General features: G+C 39.7%; 1 protein-coding gene across 21 annotated transcripts in view; it reads right to left on the bottom strand.

The window, feature by feature from the left end:
• vav2 (vav 2 guanine nucleotide exchange factor) overlaps positions 1 to 22,555 on the bottom strand; it is a 211,064-nt gene that overhangs the window by 26,612 nt on the left and 161,897 nt on the right. For 10 of the 21 annotated variants that reach the window (XM_079660771.1, XM_079660785.1, XM_079660772.1 and 7 more), the window contains exons 4-9: positions 16,869 to 16,937; positions 9,411 to 9,516; positions 8,607 to 8,621; positions 6,833 to 6,931; positions 3,838 to 3,906; positions 2,201 to 2,301 (exon numbers count right to left, since the gene is read on the bottom strand). In XM_079660771.1, coding sequence (XP_079516897.1) covers positions 2,201 to 2,301; positions 3,838 to 3,906; positions 6,833 to 6,931; positions 8,607 to 8,621; positions 9,411 to 9,516; positions 16,869 to 16,937 — 459 coding nt within the window. The remainder of the gene's footprint in view (positions 1 to 2,200; positions 2,302 to 3,837; positions 3,907 to 6,832; positions 6,932 to 8,606; positions 8,622 to 9,410; positions 9,517 to 16,868; positions 16,938 to 22,555) is intronic. The other 11 variants (XM_079660790.1, XM_079660780.1, XM_079660779.1 and 8 more) reach the window with 3 other exon arrangements.

Genomic DNA, 22,555 nt, shown 5'->3' with positions numbered 1-22,555 from the left:
GAGGTTATTGACGAAGATTCAGGTAATTTGTTTTGATGTTCAATAATCCCATGTGGATGTAAGGTTCAGGTTCAATGTACTTCATGTCAAAAAGTGGAGTTATAGTAGAAATACTTTGCAAGTACTGAATTAAAAAACAAAAGATGTTGGGCCGGATTAGTTTTTATTAAGGACCATAACAAAAAGGCCTAAAAACCCCTAAAGTAAAGGTGATATAATTGCAAAACCTACTATTTCTCCTTAAATCTCTTTCAGGATTTCCCCAGTTTCCCTCTCTTCATGTGCATCCTTTCAGCTTGTATGAGGCATCCGCCCAGTCCTTTACAGGGACCTTTGGCTTACTGGACCTTATCTGGGATTGCGTGCAAATGAACATTTCCAACCAAAGGCTCCATCAGATGAGAGAGTCAGATGAGCTACAACAAGGAAGGAGATGCAGAAGGAGTGTGTGCATGCGTGTGTAAGATAGAGGGAGAGAGTATGCGCCTGCCTCTGTCGATTAGTAGGAATGGAGTCTGTAGTGTCACACTAACTCTGCGTTACACGGCCCTCTAGGCTTAAGGGTAGAGGCGTGGGACGAGAGTATTACCTATGCAAACTGACGCCGACCAGAGAAATACGCCGACTGCCTGTCTCCGCTTGGAAAGAGGAGGGAAAAAATATGTGTCACACACACACACACACACACACACACACACACACACACACACACACACACACACACACACACACACACACACACACACACACACACACACACACACACACACACACACACACACACACACACACACACACACACACACACACACACACACACACACACACACACACACACACACACACACACACACACACACACACACACACACACACACACACGTGTGACTCACTCTTGCAGTAATGGGTGTGTCATTGGAGGAGAGTGGCATATCCATGGCTGTGTGTGGATTCGTGCCCAGGGCCAGAGCCTATCATCGCCATCATTACCATTACCTATGAAGCAGCCTCACTCGCACCAGCAGGAAGGCAAATCACTGCTCCCCTCAGGGATGCAAATTATCCACACGCTGCTCAGCAGCTGGGCCAGATGAAGATCCATCTGAGAGAAAGCCCTGCTCACCAATAAACCTCGGCTTACACGGTTCCCTGAGTTTTCTAATCTCCGCAGCACAGAAATATCCTTCCTATAACATTTTTGTGTCTCCAATAAAGTCCTTTAATATAACTTTGTAAAAGAAGTGGAACTGTTTTATAAGCCTGTCATCCACTTTATGAGCAATATGTACGATTTAAGAGGGAATACTTTACTCCCACAAATGTTTTCTTTTTTTCATGTATATACTTTTTCTTGTTTTGGTTTGGGGGGGGACAAGCAGTGCCTTGATGGGAGCTACAGTTTTGAAAGGTGGATGCAAAGGGGATGACTCGCGGAAAATGGTCACATGTCGGATTTGAACCTGTGTCCTTCACATGGGTGGATGGCTTTTAAAATAGATTAGATCAATTCTGCTCAACAACGAACAATCTTATACCTATAAAGCTGATTTGCCATTTTAGAGTACTGTGGTATGAGTTTGTTCTTTTAAGGTTTGTGGAGCATGGAGGATACAAATGCTGTTCCAGAACAAAATGCAATAATAATACCAAATAAATAGATACAAAAGTTTGTGCAGTATAATTTAAACTTCTTTCCAATGAAAATGATTTGTTCCAATCTGGATACAGAGCAGATAAAGCAGGTGGCTGCACTTGAAAACCTGATTTCAACAAACACTTGAAGTCAGTTGATTTCCCGGTTATTCCTAATGCATTTTGAGATTGTGTCATGTGTTTGAGGAACATGAAACTTTGGCTAATAATGTGGCAGTGAAAGTGGAGACAACACTGTAAAGGAATATAACTGTGATAGGGGACGCAGTCTTGAGTGGATTTACTTTGGCTGTTATGGTTGAATGGGGAACAATTGGTTACATGCTCCCTCAGCTTTTCAGCTCTACGTGTTTTGTTTTAATCGACTTCTTCTTTGAACACTAATCCCAGCAATCCCCCGACAGATCTGTGGATACTCATCATGATACGTAACATGTTGCGGCCTCTTGCCGCTTGCTCCCAACCAAGGTTGTTTTTTAACACAATGAACCCAAAAAAGAGCAGCTTTTGCATATGTCTAAAACCTGACACATTTCAGGACACTTACCTTTCTTTGAATTCGAGGAAGATCTTCCCCAGTCCGCTTCCTCCGCTCAACATGTTCAGGTCTATGGCTCGTAGGAGGGCGGAGTGGACTTTGATTACATCCTGAGTGAGCAACAGACACAATATTAGAATTTACCCATTCTAAGGGTGAAAGAACTGCATTAATATAGCTTTTTAAAAGTCTTTGTAACCCCTAGAAGCACATAAAAGTAACAACCGTTGGCAATGCCATCAGCTAAAATGTGAGGTTAAGTTCACCAAGACAATAATTCTACGTATAGATATACACACTGTAAATGGCCTAGGATGTACGGATTTAAAAAAAACATGTTTTAGTCAATTTATTGAACACGTCAGAAACAAAACATACAACAATAATAATATTTATATATATATTTAAATATTCTTTCTTATAATAATAATTATATAAGTAAAAAAAAAAAAATCTCTCATGTTCAACAGGGGCAAGAAGAAGCTTAAAAAAACCTTTTAAAAACATTAGGTATGCATTCATGTATTCATCCTTAAAGGTTCAGCAGGCTACAGCACGTTCCTTGCATATTGCCTTGGTATGCCCTATGATTCAAATGATTGCAGTCGTCCTAGTCCAATGCAGTCTAATTATCTTCGCCATACGTAAGCCTGTGGGGAGACACTGTGGTTGGTTGGTCGTGCGTGTGTGTGTGTGTGTGTGTCTGTCTGCAGTTAATCCTACAAACCACTGGACACATCAGCCTAATATTTTTTGGGCTGACTGTATGCTCTTGTGATTTACAATTTTGGAAAGACCTATTTTATGGACTCTTTAATACAGATTGGACTGCTTACTCCTACTCCTCTCAGCCAGGCAGTGAAGTCCTGCAATCGGCTGGTCTAAGACAAACCTTAGCGAGTCTGTTCCAGGCTACAGTTTGACTTTTGCTGCGGCACAAAAAGTGTTTTCGTTCTCGTTTTGAACATCTGCAGATTAATTCCATTCCTGATTCATTTTGATACAGTAGAGTAACTCAAGTTAAGAGATGGATACATTTGTGTTTTTGTAATATTTGCTGCTATTTTGTTTCTAATGCTACGATAGTCAACTCATCTTTGTTAGGGTCTAATGTATGTCTTGGCAAGTGTCGAAGTTAAATTAAGAATTTTCTTTTTAAACTGCTGTTGGTTCATCAATTGTTATCCGCTAAACACAGGTAGTTGAAAGATACTGCTGGCTTTATTTAACAATTATAACATTTGTGATTAGTTTTTCCGATTGTTTAACAATTCAAGCATCTGGTTAAATTCAGTTAAAGTTCCTTTACGAATTTAAGATAATTCACAATACTAAACATTTGTTTGTGTAGTAAGTTGATTATTGACCAGGTTGTACAGCAATAACCAGTGAGCAACTGACAAGCGTTTCAAAACAAATGAGAAAAGAGTGAATATTTTGTTTCCCCCACTGCGGTGGCAACATGAAACTGTGACATCAGAGCATGCATTTTGCAAACTGTTATCCCTTAATATACATACTGTATATACATCACATCCTGCCATTCATTCAGCCATCTGTACACACATTGAATTATTCACTTGATTTGAGACACATCCAGGCGTGATGTTTAGACACCACTTTGTTCTGCTTCGGCGGTTTCTTACCTCAAGATTGACAAAGATAGCCTCCATTTCCTGTGGGGTGAACACTTGCTTCAACGGGATCATGTAGTTCTAAAGAGAAATACAAAAGAACAAATATAAGTGAAGTCACTCTTTCAAAAACTTCTGTTTCAGTTTTTTATGTTAAAAACTGTATTGGTAAAATGTCATCAACTTCTGGCAAAGCTTTTAGCAGACATGTAAAGATTATTTTGAAGGCCAGGACAACCTTAAAGTTAACTGCAGCAACAACAAAATCAATACCAAGCTACACTGTAAAAAATGTATGTGTTTAATATCAGGATAAAGTTCTTCCCCCTGCTGCACGAATGCTTCAACAAGAGGAACCTGCTTATTATTTCTCCCAAGTCGTTTCATGGTTGTCACTTTCCATCATCATAACAATAACAAATAGATCAACTAAGAAGCAATGAAGGAATGAGCCTTTATTAACCCCAACCCAATTAAGCTTGACGAGTCCTCCGATCACAAGAGGGTTGTTTATTCTCATTTAGTCTCGCGTTGGTCCGAGGCGGGATACACAGGATGCACATTTAGTTTAATGAAATTAGTGGAGCGCATGATTTGTGGCGCTCCATCAAATTCGAGGATGCAATCTGTCAACGCGGAAAGTGATGTGTTAGCAGCACCGATGCCAACAAAGGAACATTAGCACAGAGAGATGTTGTAAGTGGGAGAGTTTATGACTGAGAGCGCGCTGTTTTACAGGGATGGACATTTTAGTCGTCTTTTCTCTGTACTTTACAAATAGAACTGTAGGGTTAGGGTTAGACTTATTCTTCGGTTTTTACATGAAGTGTAACTACAATATACTAGGGCTGATCGATTATGGCAAAAATCATAATCTCGATTATTTGGTCCAATAATTGATATCACGATCATTAAAAACGATTATCCATTTACTTTGAAAACATCCTTTTATTTAAAAAAAATGTTTGAACAGTATGTGTTTAACAGTTGATTACCCTGAACTTTAAGTTTAATTCAACAGAAATACCAATACAAAAAAAAAAAAAAAAAATCGTTTTATTTCGATTACGTTGTTTTCGTAATCGTTGCAAGCCAACATCGTAATTGCGATTAAAATACGATAAATTGAGCAGCCCTACAATATACCCGTATTATTTATTGTTACACAGTAAGAAACAAAGAGAATGTGATGGGTAGGTAAACAACATACTAGCGAGGCAAATATATGCATGACTTTTTGAGAAGTATGCAAGGTTAGCATCTCATTGAAATGTTAGGGGTTGTATATTTAAGCAATAGCTCACGACAGGCCGTGGTATATGCTCATTATATCACAGCTAAGGGGCGTGGTTCGGCCCGACGCGAAGCTGAGGGTCGACAACCCTGGTATACTGGTATACCCTGGTATACTGTTTTTCTCAGACGCGGAGGGATACTGACTTGTTGTGAAAAGTAACTTACAATTCTACCCGTGGTATACGCTCAGTATATCACGGCTAAGAACCAATCAGATTGCTTGATTTGACTTGTCCGTTTTATAAGAATATGTAATGTGCAGGGCTGAAATGTATTATGATACAATTATCTGCTAAAAACTGTATTCAGTACCCAAATGCAAGTATCACTAAATGAACGGAGCGCTATTTGAATACTTAGTGATATTCAAGTCGATATCAAATATGTAAACAAAGTCAAGAGAACATAATAATGCACACATTTCCCGTATTATTTTGCACATAAATCAGTGAAAGAGGAACAACATCAGAGCATTCTGCAGGTTCTGCCATCCAGCTGTGAAAATGCTTTCATCATCCACCCACTCGAATCATTTGGCACATTAGTGTCGTTAGATTTAGAACCTAGAGAAGCAGCAGCAGCAGCAGCAGCAGCACCCATACAAAGTCAATTAAATCAACCTGCATACACATTTTGTGGTATGATCCATATTATGTTTGCTGGACCAGATATTTGAAGCGCTAGAATAAATTGGATGGACTGGAAAGTGTGCAGACGATGGTGCTTTGCGATTACTTGCATTGTATTGTGTAGATTTCTTTCTGCATTATATACAAAAAAATGCCCACATTTCCAACCAGTTAAAACGTTTACAGGTACTTTTTTGTGCATACATAGTGGGAATCACAACCAGAGAACTTGATTTGTTTAAGGGAGATTGGGTTTTGTGACAGTTTAATCTCAGCTATTTTAGATTAAATTAAAAACATGTATACAAACATAAGAAGGTCAAGTAAAAAAGTGTCCAAAGAATAATCCAACACAAATTAAATATGAATGTTTTTGTGTAAATATCAGGGATTATAGTAAAAATGTGTATATTCTACAATATACAGTATAACAAAGATATGTAAAAATGTGCATATTGCAGTGTGTGAATCAGATTGTACAATTGTTGAGTTAGAAATGTATTTAAAAATTGTAATGATTTTTTTTTGTAACTGTAAAGTAATACAGTTACCTTTTTTTGTATCCTGATTACAAAAAACGTAATTCCAGGTATCCCATTACACCCCAACCTGGTCAAGTGTGAGTAGTGGATTTTTTTTTTGTGGAACTTTCCCAATACTGGTTGCAAGTACGTGTGTGTGTGTGTGTGTGTGTGTGTGTGTGTGTGTGTGTGTGTGTGTGTGTGTGTGTGTGTGTGTGTGTGTGTGTGTGTGTGTGTGTGTGTGTGTGTGTGTGTGTATCTGTGCATGTGTGTGTTTTGTATGTCCTTGCTCCAGTGATGTGCAGGTCTATACTTAAAGCCCCAGGGATCAGTGTCTCCCGAGCCAATAATAACCCTATCGATCAGCTCCTGTGACATTTCTGCTCCCCAATGAATCCATTTCCATGCTGTGACCCGGCCCATGGCCCCGAGACACCAACAAAGAAGAAGTGACAAAAAGGAAACTCTCATGCCACCTTGCATGTGCCAGAATACAAATGAACATTTATGAAAACACTCGGATGTATGTGCACATATCGACATTCATTTTGTGAGACTCACCTTCTCAACGTCCTCTAAAGTCTTGTAGTACTTTGATTCAGTCTCCTGGATCTCTACTAAGCAGCAATTTCTTTTGTCTTCTTCTGTCATTCCCATCTTCTATCGGAGACAATTAAGCATAATGTATCAGGACAAGTACACTGCATGCTTTTGGATAATGAATTATCTCCAATAATTAATACAATTGTATTTATTTTGCCTACTATTGTAAGTCCTACATTTTTCCAACTTTAATGATTGTATTTCTTGTTTTTTTTGTGATTTTTGCAAAATTGAGTTCAAGCTAGGCAGTTTCTGATTGAATGTCTGTCTAAATGTGTGACATGTTTTTCAAAAAAGGATCATAATTGTTTCATCTTATGTTTTCAGTCTCACATACTATGAAAGCTTCACATTGTTAAAACTGTGCTGTTGCAATTTTTTCATCTGCTTTACCAGTCGGCCATTGGTTCCAATTTCTTTCCAAACGTTATTGAGTCTATTAGCACTCTCTTGAAAATGGCTTGAGTTGTGTAATCCATCAAAGGCTATTATTTGTACGAGATAGTGCAGTGCAGACTTTTTTCCAATCAATTCACCATGAAGTCATAATGTAACATTGACAAAAATGAATGCGGACCTAATGTTGAAAGTGATGGATTACCAGACCCGAGCTGGTTTCAAGAGTCTGTTCTGCTTTATTTCAACGGGATAATCTATGAATCAATAACGCCTTCCAGGGAGGCATTGGCATACAATTGATAAGATTTGCTAAATGGTACTCTTACTGTCTAGAAATTAATGGGAAGCATTGGGAAAATCCATTCAAAAGTCATCTGTGCATGAACAGATAAGTCCAAATAAAGTGCTGTCGTTAAGGTTTGACTGAGCTTTACAAACAAAAGAAAACAGTAAGAAAGAAAGTGTGTTAAAATGAAGACGATATGATCTCCAAATCAACTTGAGCCTAGTAAAAATGTTACCCATAGTGACTGATATATGTCTGGCTAGAGTAAAGTGAATTGGTGAAGACTTTGGAGGGAAAGGGAAGTGTGTTAGCATTTGTTCTCACTGAATGCCTGGGCTATACATAAGTTATATTTATGAATATGTAGATGAATAAAGGGTTTTTAAGTCATAGCCATGCAGGCAGACACATTGTGAGGGGGAGGTGGAAGAAGCGGAAAAGATACAAACGTATATACATTTAGCATTTCTCAATAGACCTGACGTCTGAGTCAGCCTCCATGTAGGAAGATATGTACATATGCATAAACATGTGTTTCTTTGAAAGGAAAACATACTGGAATGCATATCCAAAACGTATAGATTTCAGCTCCATTTCTATGCAGATTTCAAAATGTTGTGGGAGTGACATGAGCAACCCAACTGTGGAATAACAAGCTAGGCCATCTGGAACACATTTGACAGATAATCAGTGCAGATAATAGAAACATCTGGGGCTAACACTGTAGCGATGTAAGCCTTATTCCACTTTGTTATCAACCATTCCAAATCAGGGCTGAAAGCCAGCAGATATATGTTTATTTCTCTGGTGCTCTGAGGTTGGATTTCATCAGCTGGTGGTCCTCGGTGACCTCATTTAACACTGCCGTCACCGAGCTGAAGTCACAAGTCTCTCCACTGGGCCCCGAGTCAGACTTCAAACCAGATGGGGCACGGGTCAATAATCTAACTGGTCATTCTCTTGGGAGGCCATGAGTTTGTTTGAAATGAAGTGTTAGAGGGAGGTAACTGACAGGGTGGGGTGAGTCACAAGCACAGCGGCACTCACCTGCATGTATCTGATCTGCAGCATGGGGAAAGGCAAAGCAGCGCATGTCAGAGGTCACATTCATCACCGGTTGTGTTAAAAGATCAGAGCGCGTCAAGAGATATCACATCATGCAAATGCTATGGTGAGTGGGAGGAAGTGTGTTTCCTTTTCCAAGCACTACTTTTTCATTGAATCATTCCTGGTAATAAGGGTTGTCTAACAGACAGAGTTGATACCAAATTATTCATTTGCAATTCAAAATTTGGTCTAAAATCAAGACTAAGTTGTTAGGTGTGGTTTTTGTACCAAAATGAAATGATCTTTGGTATTATTATTTTTCAAATGGCTCTCAGTATTTTCACTTGAGTCCTTCTGGTGTGCTCCTGCAACTTCCTTGGATGCCATTGGATGGTTCAAACTAATGATGTGTCTACGAGAATGATTGAACAGCAATATTGATAGTTGATTCAGGAAATGAAGGGGAATTAAATGTCCTGTGGCACACTTTCTACACACCTAATGTATTCATGTTTGGATATGAGCGAAGGTATTTGCAAGTATGTTCGTTTTAGGTGAGTCATTTCTGATTTCTTTTCAGTCAGGCCTAAAGTGATGGATTTGACGTCGAAAATTCAAATCTGACTTGAGTCATTTGACTGGAGGTCACCAGGTAGACCATCATAAGGTGACTAAGAAATACAACCCTTTATTCACACACATTAGCAAGCATCATATTCCAAATTTGAGGAAAATATAATCATTACTATTTTACTTTTTTAAAGTAATGACAGGGCATGGCAGGGATTGCGAAACTATTCTCACCATGGGTTGTCGTACTTCCACCTTAATGATGTCCTCATAGATGTCGTCCCCATCGTCATCACATGGCACACAGTCGTAGATGTCATCCTCACCCAAGTCATGCTCACTGGGGGAAAGAAAACACAAGTTAGATGAACGACTGTATCCTCAAACAACCTTCACTCCAGGCTTAAATCCTTTTACCCTGCCAAAAAGGCTCATATCTCAACTTTAAACTGCTCTGACAGCTGAGAGGCACGGAGCAGTCACAGCAGCACCAGCTCATTACCTCTCACAAGCCTCACCTATACTGTAGAGTGATATTCGATTTTGAGTCGAAGGGACGAGCATTCGATGTTCACAAACTTCCAATGAGTTGCGCCATTGAGTGGCATTTCTCTTAAAATGTGTTTACGCTGCTTTGGCACCCAGCTAGCTAACTGACCTTTAATTAGGCGAGCAGCCAGCAGAGCACAGACAGTGGCTGTGGAGAGGAGTGTCTTCTGGGGAAAGTCCCTCATGCTAAGCGAGTGCACACTGCATCTCCCTCTGTCCTGTAAAAGCAATTATTGTTTGGGGAACTTATCGAGGCAGTGGAGGAGCCTCGGCACGAATACGCTTTGGCGATGAGCCCACATCGATGTAGTCAATAACCAGGGAGCTTTACTGTAGGTTCGCTAAAAAGGGAAATAAATGATTAAGTAGTGTAAATAAATAAATGTTGCAGGAGTCGCCTGCTAAATAATGGAAGACCAGGCTTATAGCTTGGCGACTACTGTCTTGCTAAAATACAATTACATCCACCTCAAACGTACTAAGGTGAAGGCAGTATAATGCTGCCAAATATTCAGTAAGTTAGGCTTTGGGCTATAATATGTTGGCATACAGGCCCGATTCAAAATGTGCTGAATTAGCTATTAGCAGTCCCTGTTGCTATATGCAATTAACCCATTGATAAGTAGAGAAATAGGCCTGAAGCACTTTGATAGGTGAGGAAAGTTACAAGTATTTTAGTCGTCCTTTATCTTTGACTTATACATTTATTCCATGGAAATAGAAAGATACATAAATAAAACGTAAGTCAAAATGAATGTGTAAATCTCTGTGAAACAATCAAGTTATGGCTCTGACAACAAGTGTGCTTTTACTGTAGACACAACTTTTTAAAGTATCCTAATTTCTCTGACATGTATCCTTTTTGTTAACACTGCTTTGCGCCTGTCCCGTTACCCCCACCTTTTTCTAAATAAGTTAAATACATGTTTAAATTCCATCTGGACTGCCTCCACATGCTCAGAAAAGGAGGACCAGGGTGGCATGTGAACGCTTTACTAAAATGTCCTTGAGCATGACACTTAATGCCTTCCAGAATAGGGGATGCCGTTTTGTGATCCGAGTTGGGGAAAGCCAAAAGGCCATGTCTCTTCTCGGTTCAAAAGATCCTCATCCAACTACCTGTTTGAGTATTCTTGAGGAAGATCCTTCATCCTTCGTCTAATGGGGGCCGTAACCTGGCTGTCCCGGCCCCAGAAACAGACAGGAAATGTAATTTCACTTTAACATCCCCGGAAATTGAATATTTTTGTAGGGATTTGACTATATTAAATCATGAATATTTAAAATGTGGCACAGGTTAAAGGTCATTGGATTTTCTTTATGGCTTGATATGACCTTCGAAATGTGCTATCTTTGCTTAAATATTTCTTCTTGTGTGAATGTTGGATACAAATCAGAGGAGGCAGAACTGTACTCAATCATATATTAAGCTTTGTCGTCACGCTCGTGCGGGGGTTGTTTGAAGTTTTAATTGAGGTGGCTTGGTTCACTCTGGGCGCCGTGCTTCTTCTCTCTTCATTAACTTAAAGTGGCTCATGTTGAATTGGGAGGAGGCGGAGTGGGAGGTCCGCACAATCCCATCAGTGTCTCCTCTGAACTCTGAGACTGATGTGTTGCGCGACGGGAAGTTTTTGAGAAGAAGATGTTTTACTTCATTTTGCTCTAATCCCTTCAGAGACTGTATTATACGACGGAGGTCTAGTGCGGTGATTTAAATATGAGCTATGGAGAGATCTAAGAGGAGCGGGATCTCCAGTGGGGGGGGGAGGTCTGAGTGAGGTCTATTTTATAAATAATGTAACTATTACAAGAATGAAACATTTAGGGAATTACCATTGATTGAATCATCTATATCTATTGACCCTTACTTATCCAGGGGAAATTGTCTATTGATTAAAAATGACATTTAGGCAATTTCTTTTCTCCAGTCAATTACATTTCATATTGACCAACTCTTCTTTGTTTCAGTCAGTCAATTTCAGGTTTGAGTGGTTGTTTTGGGAGGAAATCTTTATATGGACTGGCCCATTTCTATAAAGATGTTCCCTTTGTCATTGCCTTTATTTGGATTGGCATTTATCCATATCGCCAAGACTAACTGATATCCGTTGATCCCAATTAAGCATTTTACAAGCACTGATTTCACGTTATTTTTTTACTTATACATTTCATATTGATTTTTCAAAACAAAAGCCAGAGGAATCAATATTTAAATGACAGTGTGTGTACATCCACTTCCACTGATTGTTTCCTATCAGATTTTTTATTACTGCTGTCACTAATGAACTTCTTAACTTGCTTTCTGTTTTTAGTCTCAACATGCATTGATGTTTAAAGTCAAAACACTGGAATTAACCCCATATAAAGATCTTATATTAGTCATTTATATTCCATAATGTACATATTGCACTGGGTTTGGTAGAACCGAAAAAGCTGCGGCTAAGGAAAAATGACGGGTGTTTTGTAAGTGGAGGTTGGCCTTCAGTATTTGTGAGGACAAATTTGAGCATTAACCTCAAGAGTAATGTGATTTACTTTCTTCTCATTTTTCAATGTGCTGTTAGAAGGACTTGGTTATAAAGTGGTTAGGTCAATCCTTTTCATGTTCTGTAAAACGTATTACTGATTTGTTTGGGAGATTGCCAGTAAATGGACAATTACTGTTAGGCATAACATTGATGTGGCTTTTGTTTCAGATTGATGTAGGAATATGGATGGTTTTTAGACATGTATAATTGATGCTTAAGGTTAATGTTTTAAGCTGTCAAGGCTTGCTTGAGTCCTACAAGTGACATGTGTGTATATGTGTGTGTTTTGTATGTGTGTATGTCACCAAAGAAAAACAAAGCGGGGGAAATAGAGGGACATACGTCTTGGCTGTGTAAATCTGTCACACCACACCTTTACTATTTATGTGCCTTTGTCTAGTCTAGTGGACATTAATAAATCATTCAAATGCACTTAATGTGTGACTGTGTGTGAGCTCGTGCATGTATAGCAATGTATCACTGAGATTGAAAGTGGGAGCACAGTCCTGAGGATTCATGAATTACATGTAGGTCTGATTTTCTGCCTGATTACACCACGACGGGCCACAGGGGGTCCAGTGTGTTTGCACGCAATGGGCCCGCTAGCCTCTATCTCAATGACATAGAGTTAGTAAGTTAATCACTAGAGAGGGGGTGGGGGAGTATGACTCAACATATCAGAGCCACAGAGCACAGGTCCCCTAAGGCTGGGCTGCCTTACAGGTTTATAATAATATTATTTATGTTGTTACTGTAGAGCTATGATGTATTGGGAGGGGAGCTTGAGCATTGCACCTAAACAGCAGGCTGATGCTGTTAAGGTGCATCTTTAGAGATAATAGAATAAAGAACTGAAAAACACACACACCAGGGTGAACATGGTGGATGAGATGGCTTGTTATCAGTGAGGCTAAACTGTGAAGCTATCTGGCTGGGGATAACAGATGACATTTTTTTTTTTTTTAATCAACAAAGGCAACATGGAGAAGCAATTAGGTGATCATTTCGTCAAATAGCATCATTAACAATGTTATTTACCATTCAACTCAGCTGCCATAACATAAGATTTAGACTGATGTGATTGCTATTTTTTTTATTATAGAATTTTTTTCTGAGCCTCAATTTGTGTAATGTATTGTGTTATGTGTTAAGATCTGTTATCCTCTTAAACTCATTTTTATGAAATACTGAATATGTTTCATGTGCTGTACATAGTTGATTTTAACGTATACTAACTGCATTATGAGTATTTACTTAATTGTTGGCATCGTTATTTATTTGGCATCAAAGCTGATGTTGTAAAAAGACATTAATTCTGTGCTAGTTTTTAACTTTCCTAGGTATTTAGAGAATGTTCCATTAAAATGAGGTCCATACTTTATTAAAGCCCATCTCTATTTACAAAATAGATAATCCTTAGAGTGTTAGTTAAAGTTCAAATTAAAATAAGTGACCTACAGTAATACCTGGCAGTTAATGATACCTGAGTCCCATCCATTTCCAAGCTATTGACATTTCAAGCCAACCCGCCCAAGGGATTAATGGAGCAAAATAAACTGTGAAAAAAGTGACACAAAGGGCTTGTGACACTGTTTGCTTCGGAATGGAAATCTATGTGTGCCTTTCACCGAGGGAAAGTCCCTCGGCGACTGGGCCCGATCCACCCCCATTTCATGCTTTTTCAACTCCGGGATGGAGTCATTCCAGACAGGGAGGAAGTTAAGCGACATGAAGACTCAACATCACAAAGCCAGAGGGGGAGGAAGTACGGAAAAAGGTTTACCACATTAACCCAGGAGACCTCGATTAGGTATAAAACCGGCCTCTAACAGATAAGGTGCAGAGGAATTCTTATATACCTGAACTCATCATAACATCTCGATGAACAGCTGTCATTTACAGGTGAGCTCATTCTGACGGCGTCAAACCTCAACCTACCTCAGCTGACATGAGTTCTTCTGACATGATGTCGTAAATATGGAAATCCACCAGCAAAGTAAGTGACCTCTACTTAACCTCGAAAGTCAAATAACGCCCTTGGGTATATTTTAGGCCAAGTTATTGAAGAAAAGCCACATACAAGAGCCTTAAGTATCTAATAAATGAGTTACATGTTAATACACAATGCACCATCATTACATTAGTGAGCTCCCAGCTATCCTCAGAGACGTCAAAGGGTCCAACAGTTCAAGTATTTTGGCCGCTCCAGATTGATCGATTTTTTTTGCTGCTGCCATTTAACATTTGGTCCGCCGGCATGATCTCTGTTTTTAAATCTCACCTAAAAATCAATTTTTATAGAACGCTTTCTGTCGCACTTGTCGTTTTATCACTGAACTTAATGACGCCACTTATATCGATTTTTTATTGTTTGCCATTATATTGCTCTTCCATGCTGTTTTATTTTCTCACACTGAGTGGAAAAATTGCTCTTCTATTCCTTACATGCTGTTATTTTTATGGTTTCATACGCACGGTCATTGTATACTCTGAGATGCTCTTAAAAAGCACTCCATCCATTTAAAAAATGATTACTTTGGTAAGATCATCATTGTCCTTTCCTTCACTCTTGCAGTTCAGTCATGCAGCCATTTTACATTATGCATGCATCAATATTCCAGGCTAATTAATAAGTCTTTGAGAGGAGGGTTATTGCTTGTGTGGCCTATGTGCTAAGTGTGTCAAACTGTATTAGGTGCGGGACCTGCTGATGAATCAATTATGTGTCGGTCCGTTGATGAAACGGAAATGCATGCATGTTCTTTTGTAAAAGGTCAAGAGCAGCCGCGCTGCCCAGCAGAATGATTAATTCAATGAGAGCCAGCCCTCTGCACCTACAGGTTACATCAAGAGCACCGTGTTACAACACCACTGACTCCAGAAAAACTCACTTTCAGAAAAGAAAACTCAAGCTCAGCCTCATTGAAGCTGCTGCCATGGTTACAGGGGCAAAACCCATTAATGAACAATTGTTTTTGCGTGTTTGAAGCAAATTTAACGGATAACCTCCATTCTGTTGGAGTTGTTTGGTATATATTGTAGCGAGTAACAACAGCTTACTTTCATGACACTTGTTGCTATGGATACCATGCACTCGCCCAAGCCACCAAATCTCTCTTTAGCAAATTAGCAATTTGATTCTATGGGGTTGGGATTTATTGCATCCGCCAATAACTTTTGTTTTCAGTTTGGTATTAATGAGCTATTAAGGATTATGGAAATAATGTGACATGTCATTAATGAAACTGGGTAGAAGGGTGTAGCATGGGCCAATTACATTTGGGCGTGAATTTGAATTAAGAGCAAAGTACATATTTAAATTACATGTTCATTACTGTTCTTTTAGCACATTCTTCATCCCTTTTTTACTAAATTATATCTTAAAAACATCATGAGTCATTTATGTCCTCTACTCTCTTGAGGACCACTTTTTGAGCATGGTTTCGTTCAGTTTCCAAGGTAAGGGCCCATGTTGCATGCTTGCCGGGCTTCATGTTTGGCTAAGCTGATATAATCCAGCATTAGCCTGCTTGGTTTGCACTCCTCTCCTCTAGCGAGCGCACATTCCTCATCCCCTACAGAACACTACACTCATGTATTCAGCAGGCATATATCTATAGTCCGCATGCTCATCTCCCGCTCTCCTACCTCCTATCATTCTGTGATGAATGACACCCATCACAGAGCGGTTAAGAAATGATTCTTCATTAATCTGAGTCGGCTGCTGTCATTCTGTTCACCGCTGCCAACGCCGAGACCCTACGACTCTTTTTCACACCAACTAACCCTGAAACAGGCGGGGAGGCAGCCGCAGCAGAAGTCAGAGCGAGGCGGTTGTCACCATGGCAACAGGCAGATTGACACATGGCTCTACGCTTATATAATTAGGCAGTTAGAGGAAATTGGAAGAAGTGGCAATCACACTTCACTTTGACACATCCCAAGATGCGTGTTGTATGCATGGTGGGTGGAGAGTTGTTATGTATCAAGATATTCTGATCTTGACAGCAGTTCATGTGTATTTATTTTGACTATAAAAAACAGTTATTAAATATCCAGTATGAATAAAGTGGGTAGGGTCAAGTTATCATCATGTTTACAGTATTTTTGGAGCTAAAATGCAATTTGCAATGACCTTTTGTGGAAGGAAACAATAATATTTAATATTATCAATAACATCAAATCCAAATCAAAGTTCATTTTCAGGGATCTAAGTGTTAAAATCCCCCATTAAAATAGTTAAAAATGATACATAACACACTTCAGATACGGAAAAGCCCCAAAAATGCATAATAGGGCCTATTATTTATTCAATTTGTGTGAATACAAAAACCTTTTCACTATCACAAAGTGGGGACACGCATCATATTTGAAGAAAAAAAGCATGCCCCCAAAAGGTAACCCATTTCATTTTAGGCTTGGGACATACAGTTTGTTTATGATCTGGGTTAGGTAAAGGTTCGGGCTTGGGTAGGCATGCCATTTTTAAGATTACGGTCAAGGAAATCTCATATTGAGTTAATCAAAATGTAATCCTTAGTGACTCAAACGTGTGTGTGTGTGTGTGCGTGCGTGCGTGCGTGTGTGTGTGTGTGTGTGTAAACCCAAAACTTACTCTGCCAGCTCTTCAAGGCTCCGGTACACATCATCCTCATTCAGAGCTGTGTCCTCCGATGGAAAAGGCCTGGAACACACAAATACACACGGAGACACAAATAATGAGAGGGAATGCAAGCTGTGAGACACACACAGCAGTGTCCCAGGTAGAAAATAACCAGCGTTTTCTCTCTGCCAGCTTGTCACTCTTCGCTCCATCACTTGGGCAGCACAACAGCAGGATGTATTTTACCAGACGACCCCATCAGTCACAAACAACATGGTCAAAACACATCAACACATTGCTGCTGACAGGTAAAAAACCTCTTCACACGGCCAACTTTCTCAGGAATTCAGGGAGAAAAACTGCCTTTTTGTCCCCACCTGATGGATGGGCAGATGCCTAATAAATCCTCTCAGGGGGCTTGAGCAGCTTTCAAGGACCCTCGGGGGCATTGCAGAGCAATTCAACATATTGAAAATGACAGTTTTAAGCTGTCTTTCCAGCAAAAATGAGCTTGTCATCTTACGGTACACACAACTTTTCAATATAAGACATGCAGAGAAGGCTACATTAGCATAAATGTCCGCCCATCCCATTAATAATCTGAACGACTCCTCACGATCCCCTTCTTGAATGTATCATTCCCGCCCACGCCACATCAACAATCACAATACTTCTGGGAAGTATAAATGGATGACTCATCGATTAGCTCATTAAGCGGGGTGGATTTATTTCTAATCTTTGTGAAGATATATCTGCTTTCCGCTAACATTATTGTGAAGTGCATGTTTAGATCTGGATTGGCCGACATGCTTTATGATGTGTTTTTTTTTTCTCCTTTTGCTGCTACAAATTATAGCCTATTAGCTTAATGTCGTGCACAATTGAAGCGCATCAAAGTCAGTGAAGTAATGATAAGCACTAATCGTCAAACAAGCTTAAGTTACTGAAACGGAAATGTTGCGTATTATTAAACTAATCCCTCATGTTTATAAGAGATAATAACAATTATTTTTAATGACACAGGCTATTTCTATCAAGCGCTAAACTAATTGGGGATGGTGAAATGTTTTAAAAATGCACTCATTAGCAGCTTTCAAAGTACCCAAATGCGACAATGCAAACACATTATTTCAGTTTAAGAGTTTCTTTAGGCCTGTTGTTTTGTTTTCATCATTATAGCAGCATACTGTTGTTACCATCCTCTCCTCAAGCAATACATCCCACGCACAGCAGCATCCAACAGGGATCCCTGTTACGGTAAACAGCCCTGTAAGGTTGACCTTGACTCCCGTCTGAGTAATGTAACTACTGAACATATGATTTGTTTTCTTTCTTTCAAAGAGCCACTGGACACACACACACACACACACACACACACACACACACACACACACACACACACACACACACACACACACACACACACACACACACACACACACACACACACACACACACACACACACACACACACACACACACACACACACACACACACACACACACACGAAGGGTTCTACCATTATTCAAGAAAGAGATGGAGAAAAGGATGAAAGGGGGCAGGGAGGGTTTCAGGCTCATGGGGAAAGTGAAGAGCGAGATACGCCTACATGTTTGACACATAATCGGTAAAAAACAAAGCAATTACTGGACTGTGAATTTTGATATACATGTTTTATTCTCAGCAGCACAATGAGTCCCTTCACAACATCTTCTGGGGGTTTGAAGCAATGGTTTTTGCACTTTTAGACATTGGTAATGACAACAGTATTTGAGGTACATAAAGACATTATGTGACATCATCATTGACGCTAGAAATATTTATAAAAGAGTTGTCCTGCAAGGCCATAAGACAATGATTTTGACCCATATTGCTTGAACCTACATACATGAAAATTAGGGAGATTACACTTTTTACAAGAAATGCCACCAAAGTGCTCTTCCATAATGTCCCATCTAATTGGCTAAACATAATAATGACTGTATCCTGACAATACAATTTCAAACAATTTGAGATGAGGTACTCAGGTCTTTTAAATGGCTTATAGTGTTTACTCTCTGTATCAGCCAATCAGCTTGCTCGTTCCTGAATGTGGATTGGACCCAGGTACCCCTCAACAAAAACATGCCTGTTTGCTATCCTTGCTCCAAAATGGTGGAACGAGCTCCCTATTGACATCTGTACAGCAGAAAGTCTACATATCTTCCATCGCAAACTAAAAACCCACCTGTTCTGCCTGTACCTTGGCCAATTAATAAAAACAAATCAAAGAGTTTAGCCAAGTTGAAAGTAATGCACCACCTCTTCAATGGTTTGGCTCATTTGAATCAAATATAACTGTACTCTTCTTGTTGTTTTGCATTTTTATCTTAATCTCAAGTCGCTTTGGATATATGCTTTAGCTAGATGAAACGTAATGTAAGTAGTGGTTGTTAGAGTTGCATGTATGTTTACTTCGAAAGAAAGAAGGTGGCTTGTGTCTTAAGAATAGCCTCATAGCCAGAAATGGCCTGGTGATTGGCATAATACACATCTATTGTATACATCTATGGATGTGAAACAGTTCTAGGAAGATATAGAAACTAAATCTACATTTGTGTTGCAGCTGACCGTGAAGTTAGTGGAGAGAATTGGACAGTTCAGTGTCAGGGTCCAGACGTTCAAAGCTCTCATAAAAGCCGTCCCCTCTTTATAAGCACTCAGCTTTGAAGTCCTTTGACTGTGTTTGATCTGAGATACGATCAGATGAGTGACGCTTTTATTGTGGTTCCCCGTCCTTGTAAAGATCCAATGGCGCTTGCCTGTTGGTGTGTGAAGGCCCAATATCGTACAAAGTGACATTTACAGTGTGTGGGTAAAACAAGAATCGAAACAGTACTCCAGCTTCTCATTTGAAATGTGCATATGTGTAAGTGTGTGTCGACCTGAGTGTATCTGTGTGACACCAGCAATTACCCTTTGTGTAATGAAAGCTGTGGTCACACTGAAAAGAGTGTGTCAGCCATCAAGTTAATGAATGCTCAGCTATATAGTCAAAAGGTCAAACACACACACACACACACACACACACACACACACACACACACACACACACACACACACACACACACACACACACACACACACACACACACACACACACACACACACACACACACACACACACACACACACACACACACACACACACACACACACACACACACACACACACACACACACACACACACACACACACACACAGAATCCTGCAAACTCAACACTTTTCTCTGATTCATTAACTTTGCTAACTTTACCATATCTAAGTGGCTGACTTCATTAAAACTTATGTTCGTCCACGAGCTAATTACAAGTATTAATATGAAGGAATAATAATAGAAAAACTGCCTCGTCTGATTTGTTACTTTCTCACTCACAGGTATGAGCAGAAACACAGAGCGTAGAGGGGGGGCTTTCTCTGGAGTGCAATAACACAGCCGCGTTGATGACCCCCTCCAATGAAATGTGCATTATATTATAAGATATTAATGGAGTCCTGCAGGGCTAAATTTAATTACATAGTAGTTTGCGGAGATGTGAGCTCGTATGCATCACCTCGGTGTTGTTTTGCGGAGCCGAGCGTTTCCCAATGCTGCCGTTTTCATTTCGCCTAAATGGTACCACCAGGTGCAATTGAACCGTGTTTATAATTTGATCAGGAATCAGATGATGAGCCGTCTCTTGGCTTTTCAATAACGCTCTATTGTCTTCCACGTGTGTTGTTCAGGCCTGTTCGCTGGGTGGTATACCAGAGTGGAAGCTGTGGTTGTTTTTCTATGTAATCTGTTGTCTATTCACAAAGTACAAAGTGTTTTTAGTTATCTTTTACACCTCTGATTATCAAGCACTAATGGTATTCATAAGCCCCTTTGAATTGGCTTATTCATGGGCTTTTATCCAAATGTTTTGAGACAAATTGAGTATTTAAGGTATTAGGAAGGTGAGTTTAAGTAAGGTATATTTATTTGGTCCAAACAGCTGATACATTATTTAAAGAATCCTGTAAAACTACTTTTTTTGCAATCTTTCTTCTTTCGGATGATTTCTCCATTTTCATAGCTTTCGTGTTTTGTTAGTTTAATTGCATGTCTTTTTCATTACGTCCCACAAGGACGTGATTTCTTTGGTCTGGGTGTCTGTTTTTCATAAGGATCACAGAAGCACTATAGTGGCACAACACATGGTGTAAGGGTTTAGCATTGGAAAATATAAATAATAACCCAATCCATTTTTTTTATATAAGTTATACCAAATGAAAATGTTATTTTAAAGGAAGCTCATAGGAAGTCATAAGGAAATCATGGACCCTTACCAAAAAGCATTGCCTGTTTTTCATTCAGCAAATGGCTTCAAAAGGAAAATGATGTATTGGATTTGCAAGTTAGTTCATGTTTTTCAACCATAAAAGAAAAGTTGAAAAATGTAAGAAATGTTGTAGCATGTCTTGGAAGGTAAACCAATGAAAAGACCTCTCAGGGCATTACAAAAAAACCCACATTTAGTCTTCTACCAACGCCCCTCTTATTGTCCTGCCTTTCTTTGGTGGTTTCATTGTATCATATCTGATCTCTTTTTCCTACTTCCTTACAGCTAGTGCATGCATGGATGGAAAGTGTGGTCCAGGCTGGTCCCATTGATCCACTATTGTCGAATCAGCAGAATAACAGTGTAGCTGTTAGGTGTGAACGCAGCTGAAATGGTCGGCGTTGGAAGCAGTTTCACGTCCCAGGACACGGCTTTGTTTCTGCAAGGGGTCGATAAATCGCTGGAGCCTGAGGAGGCTACTGCACTTTGCCACTTATTGTACCAAGCCTGCCCATAAACCCTCGTGTGTGTTTGTTAATATGTGTGTGCAAGATAACAAATGAGTAAGAGCCCGTTTCTTTGCATGTGTGACTTTTTCTCACAACAGTAACTAATAGCATTAGCACATGAGATGCATTCAAACGTGAGCAAAACATGAGTGGATGTGCATTGTGATAAAAGCAGACTAATATGTGTGATGTAACTCATTGGCATGAGGTGGCAGAGCTTTGCTGACAGGAAGAGGGAAGGGAGGGAGGGAAAACGCAAACACTAAGTCCTGACACTTTGCCTGCTTCTTCTACTCCTGCTGTGCACTGCATCCCACGAATCTTACAAAGAAATGGATGTCAATTGCACATCCATATTGCCCCTGCAGTGAGTATGTACAGTATTTCATCATGATTTTGTATTAATCCTGATGGAATATATAGCTTTCTTGTCACAAATGGCTTTTCATACACCACAGAAATACTTTATGATGATGCAGTAAAGATGAAAACAATTACTTGAGTACTATTCTAGTTATTCAACACACAAATATCCCCTGCAGCTGTTGTGTGTGGGAGAGAAAGTCCCTATAGGGAGCTTTTGGATTAAAGTCTTTGCAGACCATTTACATGAAGAAAAGCGTTAACAACTGGGCCTCTTTAATACCTCATTCACACCAACGCAACTCTGGTTCAAGCTCCGTGCTAGAGCTTTTCAGGTTCAGAACCGGTTCTTCGGTTTAGCTCTGGCTCTTTTCACACCGCCCAGAGTCTGACTGGTACTGCATCATCAGAGCTCTCAAGTCCACTCCATACACACGCTCACACGCCACACCTTGTATTTCTCACGCAGAGTTTTCTTTCCA

This window comes from Notothenia rossii (genome assembly GCF_949606895.1).
Source record: "Notothenia rossii genome assembly, chromosome: 11".
Classification (NCBI taxonomy): Eukaryota; Metazoa; Chordata; class Actinopteri; order Perciformes; family Nototheniidae; genus Notothenia; species Notothenia rossii.
The sequence above is the reverse complement of the archived record's forward strand: the minus strand, read 5'-3'. Positions and strand labels throughout refer to the sequence as shown.